Raw genomic sequence first — 12,354 nt, forward strand, 5'->3', positions numbered from 1 at the left:
TTAAAATTTAAAAGGACATAATTTAAGAACATAATATCTCCTAAAAAACAAGATAAGGTAACCTTGTACTTCCATATTTAAAAAATAAAATGTCAACACAAAACCATTTCCGATTATCTTAAAAAGGGAGGAGTAACTCCCAAGAAAATATTTAAACATTTTCTAGATGTTTTAATGTAACATAATAAGCTATTTAGGTTTTCTTCTTTTTCTTTCTTTTTTTTCGTTCTTTTACCCTGACAACTGCCTTAAATCTTCCCATCCACAGCTACTGAATTAACATAAATTCAAAACACTGAACTAATCATTGAAAGTTCTGAATCAACAATTAGTTATAATTCAATATGTTAGTAATGCATCATTGTGAATGAACATTCAAAACTCCAGCTACAAAGTTTCTAGGCAAATTTGTTTGTAAGTGTACTGGTGTTTTGGAAACTTTAATTACAGTAAGAACAAGTGTAAATCTCGAAGGAATTTAAAAATTATATGACTTATGACTAGTAACTGTATGCAAAAACTGATGCAGAAATTAAGTCATTTAAAACAAGAGGATGACAGTTATAAAGTAAAAATTTCCATCTAACTTTAAATTCTTATTTTATCAAGAATAAATTGGTGGCAAATTAATTTATGGCATCCATAATTTATAATTTATAGTTAAGTATAATCACACTTTCAAGGATAATGAGTATGATTTACCAAATGTTTTAATTCCTCAAAATAAAGGAAAAATACAGAAAATTTTTTTTAATATTTTGATTTTAAAATGAACTTTTTGGTCACTGTAAAAACATTCAAGTAATGATTAACTTTTGACAAATAGAATATAATCAGAGGAAATGATTTTATAATTAATAAAGACATATTATACATGTTCTTATCTATCAAAGTTACAGGTATTTACCGATGATCAAATTTTGTACAGATACTTAAAAATGTGGTGATTCCCAAGTGTAATTTCTTTTTCCTAGTGTTATACAACTTTTAAAATTGACAGTCACAGTTGCACAGTTGTTGCTAACTTCACTGCCAATATGTAAAGTATGTGAATGGTGTCTTAATACTCTTGTTTAATATGCTATAAATGTGAAGATGGCCTACAGATGCTTAAAGTATAAGGAACGATTAACAGCACTTGCCAATACAGCTACAAATGGTTATGCTAAAAATATGCTTGAAAGGAATAACAATAGGTTATTCATACAGTTTATTCATATACCACGTTGACTATCTGAATGCACTGCTCCTATGTAGCATTCACACACTCGAGGGCCTTTGCCTGTCAGCCTTTACATCCTCAAATGAAATTATAGTTAAAAAAAAATGAAAGAAAACCACAAAAACTCCTAACACCTAACTTCAATTCTCATCCTTATTCTCCTTTCTTTCCTCACTCCTCTGGGTAAAACAAAATACCACAAAAAGGCTTGACTTTAAATATATTTTCGGTTTGGGGACAGTTAATTGCCTCCACACGGCCCTGGAGACTGACTTCTGTGTCTAGAAGGTAGACGCACACTTTGCAGTCGAGTGAAGACCTGCAAAACGGAGGGGATCGTGTAACTGCTCCGTATGACACATGTCCTTGTCTGTCAAACTCACTTCTGCAAGCATCATCAAGCTGCACAATGATTTTTTTTTTTTCAAAATGAGGATCTGCTTTTAATATCAGTAGCAGAGCTTGTATTTTAAAGACACCTCTTAGCAGCAGACTCGGCAGTTTTTGACATTTAAATTCACAATCCACACAACTTCAAAAGCTCTCTTAGACTACTTTACCATGAACTGTTATTGCTTTCCCAAACAAGTGGAAAAGGAACATGGACACTATTATTTTCTTTAACAATTCCCGTGCCTTTAGAGATAAAAAGAAATTCATGGAAAACATTTAAATCAACTATGAAGTTCAAACTTATTGATACTCTCCACCATTTCACATTTGTTATTTTGTGCATTAATTCCATATATTTTTTTAAGAAGCTGATGAGAAACCTAAGAGAAAGATTTGAAAAGATTTCATGCAAGCAAAGCAGCAGTTAAATGCCCTCGACTGCCAGGCCCCTTCTGAGGGCTCAGAACCTGACCCAGGGCAGGACTTACGTGCGTGCCGCGCTCGGTGCTTGTGAGGTCTGCTGTGATCCTTTTCTGAGTGTGGATCTTCTCCCTGCTCTGTGCCTTCTGATGAGACGGCAAAGGATACCAGAGAAGGAGGTGCTTCTGACTGCCCTCCTTCCACTGGAGAGTCCACACACCCCTTTCCTGCCTGAAGCCTGCACCCTTCTGTCTTCTGCCTGTCAGAGCAGTCCAGGAGCACTTCCACCCGGGGCAACCTCGCGGCTCCTGATTCACTGCCTTGGATCACTCTCAACTCTCTGCCGCTGGAGATCTGGATTATCTTACTGGACCTCACAGAAGGGTCTGCTTTCTCATGAGGAGGGACCGAATTTATGTGGACAATTCTGTCTTGTTGTAAATTAGGCTCTGGGTCAGGAGACTTAGATTTTTCAGCTCCCAAGAGAGTTACTGTGGGGCCGCTAGTGTCCTTGTCTCTCTCCTGTGAAAGAGACAGTTGTAGTTCGATCACTTGCGATGGCCGCCCCGCTTCTGCCTTCTCCCTTAAGATAACTTCTTCTGCCAAGAGTCCTGGTTGGGAGTCAGGCGTTTGGGAAGCCCTTTGGAAGCACAGGCTTGTTTCTGCTTTTAAGTTCTCTGTACAACCAGGACCACTTCCTTGGTCCTCAGCTAAGGGAACTGCACTCTTAACTGGGGTGATGACCAACTCTCTGTACTGGGTCTTTGTGGCTGGTTGAATCTGCAGGGTGGTACTTTCCACATACCCCTCATGGGTGAGATGCTCGAGGTTCTTGTTTTCAGTTTCAGAGATCAAAGCCTCACTCATTCCACCGGATGGTCTGCACACAGAAAAATAATTCCAGACACTTAAATCAGAGGGTGTTACACCTGCCAAAGAATTCCCTGACACTTTTATGATGTCTAATACATGATATATTTCACAATGTTTCCTCCTAAATGTCAACGGCAACATTTTTAAAAACAGAAATTGGCAACATGTTCATATTATTATTTAAAGAGCTCCCAAATGAACTTTTCTTTAAAGCACAACAAAAATGTTTACAAAAGATGATGAAAACTAAATACGTCCTAAACTCAGCTTTTAATTTTAAAAATCCCAGGTGGTACCTACACGGATGCCCTTTTATCTGGAGTTATTTGGGTATCTGGGTCTCTCCTATATGAGTTTGCTCTAAAGCGACAAAGCATTTCACTGTCTTATTGACTAAGTTTTGGTGAAAATCACATAAACATACCCAACAGCTATAGAGCAATCTCAACTTACAGATAAGTCAGGTAATCCTTTTAGAGGATGTACTTTCTTGAAAGGAATGAAATAGAAGCTGTTTTTTTAAAGCTCCAGGGAACATGTGTTTTGTAATAAGTGGACCCCAGCCCAGTACTCTTGTGTGGAAAGAAATCCTTTCCACGCTGCAATGGACCATTAAGTCATAGCGTATTTATAATCTGAGATGTCTCCCTTTCTTCCATTTGAACCTCTTTCTTGGAACATTTTACTTTTAGGATATCGGAAGTCAAGCTGTTCCTTTATCACTCAGCTAAGGAGTCCAGTGGCATATGCTACTACAGTTCTTTGACTTCAACCATTTCCAGATGGTTTTGCAAATAATTTGAGCTTCTGAGAGGAAGCAATGTCCATTTTGGAGTTAAACAACTTCTTTCTAAAACTCTCATTTAAACTCTAAATGCTTTTATTTATTTATTTTGAGACAGAGCCTCAAGCTATCCCCCTGGGTAGAGTGCCATGGCATCATAGCTCACAGCAAGCTCCAATTCCTGGGCTCAAGTGAGTCTCCTGCCTCAGCCTCCCAAGTAGCTGGGACCACAGGCACCCACTACAATACCCAGCTATTTTTTGGTTGCAGCTGTCATTATTGTTTTGGCAGCCCGGGCTGGATTCAAACCCGCCACCTTAGGTGTATATGGCTGGTGCCTTAGCCACTTGAACCACAGGCGCCAAGCCCTCTAAAAATGCTTTTAGAAGAGAATTACCATTCACAGAATAGTTGTAGGAGAAGCCTTCTTTTCTTATATTTGCACTTTTTGTTTTTAAGAAGCAGTAGTAGTTATCTCTGCCTCTTTCCTCCTCCCTGAAAATACACCATGACTAATGCAGGGATGGTCAGTGGAAGAGAGTGAGCCCCTACTTCTACTTTGCTCAAAGAATTTACCTGGGAATTTATGTGGTGGTAGAATTTCAGACCGATGTTCAAAGTATTTATTCCCTAACTTTGCTTTTGACTGCATTTGGCAAAACTAAACGACCCAAAAACTAACAATCAAACAAAATGCAGCTTTCTCTATGTAAGTAATCTGAAAAGCTTCCTGCTAATATAGTATTTAAAAAAATTATAGTATTTAAAAAACATGATGATAGAAAATTAGATCATTCTTATAGAGAAAATGACAAATATACCCTGTTAAATTGAATTTAAGGGTATCAAAAGGTCAGAGAGTTTTAATTTAGGAAGACTTTAGGATGGAAATAGATTAAATCATGTTGAATCACATTAGCAATCAATTATGAATCTGCTAAGAGGGTAATTTCAATTCATTCCAGCCTTGTAGACTGGAATACAGACAAATGGACTAGATAAATGTTAACGTTTATTGGTGGCTGATGTAAACTGTAAATAAAAATCATAAAAGCATGAGAGACAGAGAAAGAGAGAAAAGCTTTATAATTAAAATACTCATTTCAGTCTATAAAGGTAAAAATTTATATGTTATAATTATATAATCATTTACTTCTTATGCCTCATCATTTTAATAAAATTTAAGATAATGAAAACTTAAAGGAGTTGTTTTAAAATAATCTTGCCCTCTGGGCAATAATCCAAGAAAAGTAAAACATTTGTCCTCCAGTGATAGGTGACAGTGATGTGAGTGAGAGAAATATTTAATTGCAGGAAACAGCATTCACAGTGGTGTGGTGACGATGGGTGATGATGTTTGCTTGGCTATAATTTTAATTTGAGATTACACCTTAAGTCTCATTAATGACTTATTTTGTAAAAAGTCATACTATGAAGAGAAAATAATAATTGTTATTCCAGTTATTAAAAGCTATATTAAAAGTAGCAAAGAATTAGTTTGTTTATTTCTGAAGTTAGTATGTACTGGGACTGAACGTTAAACCATCCGGAACTTTCCCAGGGACAGCCTTCATAATCAAAACAAGAACTGGTAGGGATGTTCCAAACAACAAATGGGTTCCAGACACACTGGCCTCGTTAAATCAATAAAGAACTAAAAAGTGAACAAATTATAAAGGGATAGCCCCCATTTTAGGCAGCATTAAACCTACATCCTTTACAAAGGATGGAAATCTTCAAATACTTCAGAAGTTTATAGACATGACAATGCAAACACTGATTATACTTGGCAACATTTCTTTTGGGCCCATTTTAAAAGCAAATGGCAGCTTTATAAATAAGTAGAATTCTAAGGCCTTAAATGTTGGATTTGTTTGGTAAATATTTAGATAAGGGATATTAAGAACAATGCCAGATTTCCTTTATTGTCACAAGATTTTGGCAATAGTGAGTTCATTAAAAATGGAATTAAACTTTCAGAGTTGTGGAAAAACCTGGAGGGCTTTGAGATCCATTTTGACGTCTTCCTAAAAGCTGTTCTCTAGGAAGACTGGATTTATTATAATGCTATGGTTAGGGCTTCAGCTGCAAAATCAGTATGGACTATACTGTGATTTGTACACTATAAAAATACCAATGCTGTAGTTTTTTGTTATTGCCCTTATTGTAGTTTTCATTTGTTTTTATGTTTACATTTTTCTTCTATAGATCTTAAATTTCAAAATATTAAGGGGGTACAGATGTTTTTGTTACATGGATACCTTGCATAAAGCTTAAGTCAGGGCTTTTAGTGTGCTCATCACCAGACTAGTGCTCATTGTCCCAGAAAAGTCAGTTTTTACCCCGTATCCTCTCCCATCCTCCCCCTTCTTGGTCTCCAGTGGTTTTTATATGTCTCTGTGCTCATGTGTGCCCATTGCTTGACTCCCAATTATTAAAGAGTACGTGTGGTGTTTGTTTTCCAATTCTTGAGATACTTAGCTAAGATAATGGTCTCCAGTCCCATCCATATTGTGGCAAAAGACATTATTTAATTCCTTTCCATGGCTGAATAGTACTCCATGGTACATACATGCCATGGTTTCTTAATCCACTCATGAATCTTTACTATTGTGAATTGTGGTGTGATAAACATTCAAGTGCAGGAGTTTTTTTTTTTTTTTTTGATGAAATATCTTATTTTCCTTTGGGTAGATACCTAGTAGTTGGATTGTTGGATCAAATAGTAAGTTTACCTCTAGTTCTCTGAGAAATCTCCATACTGTTTTCTCTAAGGTTATACTAATTTGCAGTCCCACCAAGAGTGTGTAATCATTCCTTTCTCTCTGCATCCTTAACTTTTTAATGGTGGCCATTCTGACAGGGGTAAATTAGCATCTCATTGTGGTTTTAATTTGCATTTCCCTGATGATTAGTGATGTTGAACATTTTTTTGTATATTTATAGACCACTTATTTTCTTTTGAAAAACTGCTGTCATGCCTTTTGCCCACTTTTTTCTTTGTAGATTCTGACCCATTCTATCACATGTATAGTTTGCAAATATTTTCACCCATTCTGTAGGTTGTCTATTGTTCTGTTGACTCTTTCCTTAGCTGTATAGTTTTTTCAATTTAATCTGTTGTTGCTATAATTGCCTCTGGGGTCTTTGTCATAAATACTTTGCTTAGGACAATGTCCAGAAGAGTTTTTCTTATATTCTCTTCTAGAATTTGTATGGGTTTATGCCTTACATTTAAGTCTTTTATCAATCTTGAATTAATTTTTGTATATGGTGAGAAGTATGAGCTATGTTTCATTCTTATGCATGTGGCTATCCAGTTTTCCCAGTGTTATTTATTGAGTAGGACTTCCTCTCTCCAGTGTATGTTGTCTACTTTGTCAAAGATCATCAGGTTGGTTATACGTAGATGGTTTTACTTCTGGGTTCTCCATTCTGTTCCATTAGCCTGTGGCTCTACTTTTATACCAGTATCATGATGTTTTGGTTACTATGGTATAATTTGAAGTCAGGTAATTTGATGTCTCTAGAATTGTTCTTTTTGCTTAAGATTTCTTCGGCTATTTGAGTTCTTTTTTGGTTTCAAATAAAGCTTAGGATTTTTTTCTGCAAAATATGACATTGGTATTTTATGGGAATTGCACTGAATCTGTAAATCACTTTGGGCAGTATGTACATTTTAAGAATGTTGATTCTATTAATCCATGACCAATGGATGTTTTTCAATTCATCTGTGTTATCTGCAGTTTCTTTCAGTAGTGGTTTATGGTTCTCCTTGTGGAGACTTTCATCTCCTTGGTTAAGAATATACCTTGGTATTTTATTTTTTTGTAGCTATTATGAATGGTATTGCATCCTTGATTTGACTCTCAGCTTGACTATTATAAGTATAGAAATGTATAATTATTTGCATACACTGATTTTGTAACCTGAGACGTGGATGAATTCATTGATCAATTCTAGAAGTCTTTTGGTACAGCCTTCAGGGATTTCTAGATACAAAATCATATTGCCCACAAGCCAGCATCATTTGTCCTCTTCTTTCTTATTTGAATACCCTTTATTTCTTCCCTTGCCTGATTGCTCTAGCTAGATCTTCCAGTACTTTGTTGAATAAAAGTGATGATAGTGGACACCCTTGTCTTGTTCCAGTTCTTAGGGGGAATGCTTTCAATTTCTTCACATTAATTATGATGTTTGTTGTAGGTTTGCAATATGTAGCTTTTATAATTTTGAGGTATGTTCCTTCTATGCCTACTTTGTTGTTTTTTTTTTTTTTATCATGGAAGAGTGCTGAATTTTATTGAATAATTTTTTCTGCAGCTATTGAGATGACCATATGGTCTTTGTTTTTACTTCTGTTTACATGGTGAACCACATTCATTGATCTGCATATGTTTAACCATCCTTACATCCCTGGGATGAAACTCACTTGACTATGGTGAATTATCTTCTTGATGTGCTATTGAATTTTCTTTGATAGTATTTTGCTGAGGACCTTTGTATCTATGTTCATAAGGGATATTGGTCTGTAGTTTTCTGATTTTGTTATGTCCTTTCCTGGCTTTGAAACCAAGGTTATACCAGCTTCATAGAATGAGTTAGGTAGGATTTCCTCCTTCTAGATGTAATGGAATAATTTCTGTAGGATAGACACCAGTTCTTTGTAGGTAGAACCCATCTGGATCTGATATGATGTGGACTTTCTTGGGGGTGGGGGGGATTTTTTAGCACTGCTTCAATCTCACTGCTTGTTATTAGTCTGTAAAGGATTTCTTTCTTTTTTTTCTTTTCTTTCTTCTTTCTTTTCTTTTCTTTCTTTCTTTTTTTTTTGAAACAGAGTCTTACTTTGTCACCCTTAGTAGAGTGCTATGGTGGTGTCATAGTTCACAGTAACCTCAAACTCTTGGACTCAGGTGATGCCTGTGGCTCAAGGAGTAGGGCTCCAGCCCCATATACCAGAGGTGGTGGGTTCAAATCCGGCCCTGGCCAAAAACTGCAAAAACAAATAAAAAGCAACTCTCTTTGTTTAAAAAAAAAAAACTCTTGGACTCAAACAGTCCTCCTGCCTCAACCTCCTGAGTAGCTAGGACTCAGGCACCCACCACAATGCCCAGCTATTTTTAGAGACAGGGTCTCAACTATTGCTTAGGCTGGTCTCAAACTCCTGAGCTCAAGCAATCCACCTGCCCTGGCCTCCCAGAGTGCTAGGATTACAGGTATGAGCCACCACATCCAGCCTGTTCAGGATTTCTATTGCTTCCTGATTTAGGGTTGAAAGATCATGTGATTCCAGGAATTCATCCATTTCCTCTACATTTTCTAATTTGCATGTATAGAGGTTTGTGTAGTATTTGTGCATCATATTTTTTACTTCTATATTGTCTCCTTTTCCATTTCTGACATTCTCTTCATTAACCTGTTTCTGGTTAATCTGGCTAGTGGTCTATTGATTTTGTTTAACTTTTAAAAGAACTAGCATTTTGTTTCATGGATCTTTTGTATTTTTGTATTGTTGTTTCTATTTTATTTAGTTCTTCTCTGAGTTTTGCAATTTCTTTTCTTTTGCTGACTTGGGGTTTGGTTTGGTCTTATTTTTCTAGTTCCTTGAGTGGTATGTTAGGTTCTTACTTTGTGAGCTTTCTTTGTGATGCAGGTGTTTGAGGTTATGTACTTTCCCCTAAGGGCTGCTTTTGCGGTATCCCATAGATTTTGATAGCTTGTGTCCTTTTCATTGTTCAGTTGAGGAATCTTTTGATTTCCATCCTAACTTTATCATTGACTTTAGGATTGTTTGACAGCAGGTTGTGTAGTTGCCATGACTTTGTGTAGAATTAAGTGTTTCTCTTGGAATTGATTTTTAGTTTTTATTCTGCTATGATTTGAAGAGATACACGGTATGATTTCAATTTTTTTAATTTTATGAAACTTGTTTTGTGGCCTATGATATGATCAATCTTGGGGACTGCTCCATGTGCTGATGAGAAGAATTCAGTGTTTGGGGGTAGAATATTTTGTAAATGTCTTTGAGATTCCTGTTGCTCTAGAGTCCCATTTAAATCCAATGTTTCTTTATTGATTTCTGCTCCATTGATCTGTCTAGCTCTGTCAATGGGATATTGAAGTCATCAGAATTAGTATGCTACTGTTAAATTTCTTTTTAGATCTTGTAGAATTTTTTAAATGAATCTAGGAGTTCCTCTATTAAGTGCATATATACTTAGGATTATTACATATCTTGTTGAATTTCTCCTTTATCCATTATATAATTACCATCTTTGTTTTTACCATTGTTAATTTAAAGTCTATTTTATTGATATAAGAATTGCTACACCTGCTCACTTTTGTTTTCCATTTACATGGAATATATTTTTTTCCATCCCTTTACCTTAAGTTTCTGTTTAGTCCTTGTGAGTTTGATGTATCTTAGAGACAGCATATATTTGGGTTGTGTCTTTTTATCCATTTGGCCAGACTAGCCTTTTGTGTGGCATCAAGACCATTCACATACAATGTGAGCTAGTATTATGTGGAATACTATTCTGTTCATCATGTTGAATGGCACATTATTGTTTTGCTTTTCCTCTTGTGTTATTGCTTTATATGAGCTATGGACTTTAACTTTCAGATATGTTTATACTGGTGGATATCCGTCATGCTGTCTGTCATGTATGATACAATTCTGAGACCGCAGGGCAGATCTAATAGTAACAAATTCCCTTAGTGTTTGCTTGTCTGGAAAAGTCTTTATTTCTCCATCATTTATGAAACTTAGTTTTTCAGGATACAAAATTCTTGGTTGGAAGTCCTTTCATTTTAAAAAAGTAAAAATGGGGTCCCAATCCCTCTGGCTTTTAAAGTCTCTGCTGAGAAGTTTGCTGCTAGAACTGATGAGTTTTCCTCTTTAGGTTAGTTGTTGCTTTCTTCGTACTCCTTGTGGAATTTTCCCCTTTATTCTGATTTTGTCCAAGTTGATGAGTATGTGTCATAGTGATGTCTGCCCAGTGTTCAATGACTATCTCATATCTGAATATTTTAATATCTGATGATACCAGGGTAGTTTCCAATATAATAATTCCATCAAATAGGTTTTCTTTACTTTTTGCTTTTTCTTCTCCTCCTTTAGGTAAACCCAGACTTTGTATATTGGATTGCTTTACATAGTCTTATATTTCTCCAAGTAATTGTTCATTATTCTTTATTCTTTTTCTGCATTTTTGACTGAGTTAGTTTGAGATGCTTGTCTTCAAACTCTGAAATTCTTTCTTCTGGTTGGTCTAGTCCATTGCTGAAGCTTTCAGCTGTAATTTGTAATTTTCTGAATGACTTTAATTTCTTTAAGTTGTGTTATATGTTACATTCCTTCTTATGTTCTCTGGCTCTTTATTGACATTTTCATTTTTTTAATTGATGTCCTAAAACTTTTTTCCTTCTCTGTGTTGGTTTTAAACTTTTCTTCAATCCCACTCATCTTATTTGCCATCCATGTTCTAAATTCCATTTCTGACATTTCAACAATTTCCTTTGGGTTGGGGTCCAAAGTGATCATTTGAAAATGTCAAATTAGCTTGTTTTTCATGTTGCCAGTTATTTTGTTGGTTTCTTCTCACTTGAAATCTCTTCTGTCAGCTCAAGGAAGTTTGCAGTACATGTTTGCAGTACACCTGTTCTCCTTTGCTGAAAATTCACTTACTTAATGAAAAGGAGAGGTCCCTAGATTAGGTTTTTGTGTCCTACTCTGGAAGATTAACCAAGCAAGGTGAGGCAGGTGCACATTGTCTGTAATACAGTTAATCTGTGTTGTCCCATTCCCCTGTGATTGTCACAGTCCAATTCTATGGTGAATGATCTTTGTGCAGAGTGGTGGTCTGTTTCCCAGGTTGCTGTTGTTAAGCTCTTTTGGGGGGCTAGTTTAATCCCTCTCCATGGAAGCTGGCATTGCAGGCGTGGTGTGGGAGTGTTGTGGGGAGGAGAACTGGCCTCTAGAATCCACATTGGTTGGGCTTCCTTCTCAGGGCCTAGTACACCTGCTCTTCCTGGTACACCTGCTGGGCCAAGATTTGGCAGCAGCTCTAGTCTTTGGTCTAGCCAGCCTCCCCTTCTACTAGAGTCTCACTCTATTGCCCTGGATAGAGTTCTGTGACATCTGCCTAGCTCATAGCAACCTCAAACTCCTGAGCTCAACAGATCCTCCTGCCTCAGCCTCCCAGAAGATTAAAGGGATGAGCCACCACACCTGGCCTCATCTTCTGTAGTTTTTGACAGGTGAGTGGAGATGGTGGTATTTGGAGAGGCTACACACATTCACAAATGACTCACACTGATAGTGCAAAAACTTTATTCTAATCATCTGCTTTTATCAATACCCACCAGATTAGCTTTTCCGGAGATCCTGGCAGGCAGAAATCTGGCTGCTTTTAAGTTTTTGTTGTTCTGATTTTTCCTTCTCCTAAAATCTACTTTCAATAAAAAATTATACAGCATAATGGTTTAGTATTTAAACATTTTTAATTCATGTTGGAATCAGAGAATTATAATTGAGTGATCCTGATTCATCACAAAACCTTGATCTATCAAAGAAGTACTGATTTTCCTCAATATACCAAACTTTCTAAGGAAGTAGTGTAAAATACCTAAGATTTTTACCAAAGTACTTGAAACA

At 36.3% G+C, this 12,354-nt stretch overlaps 1 protein-coding gene across 2 annotated transcripts in view; it reads right to left on the reverse strand.

Annotated features, from left to right (window-relative positions):
• SYNPO2 (synaptopodin 2) overlaps positions 1–12,354 on the reverse strand; it is a 183,666-nt gene that overhangs the window by 26,773 nt on the left and 144,539 nt on the right. For both annotated transcript variants that reach the window (XM_003800063.3, XM_023519238.1), the window contains exon 3: positions 2,104–2,915. In XM_003800063.3, coding sequence (XP_003800111.1) covers positions 2,104–2,915 — 812 coding nt within the window. The remainder of the gene's footprint in view (positions 1–2,103; positions 2,916–12,354) is intronic.

Source organism: Otolemur garnettii, unplaced genomic scaffold (assembly GCF_000181295.1).
Source record: "Otolemur garnettii isolate 467f Iridium unplaced genomic scaffold, OtoGar3 scaffold00164, whole genome shotgun sequence".
NCBI classification, from domain to species: domain Eukaryota; kingdom Metazoa; phylum Chordata; class Mammalia; order Primates; family Galagidae; genus Otolemur; species Otolemur garnettii.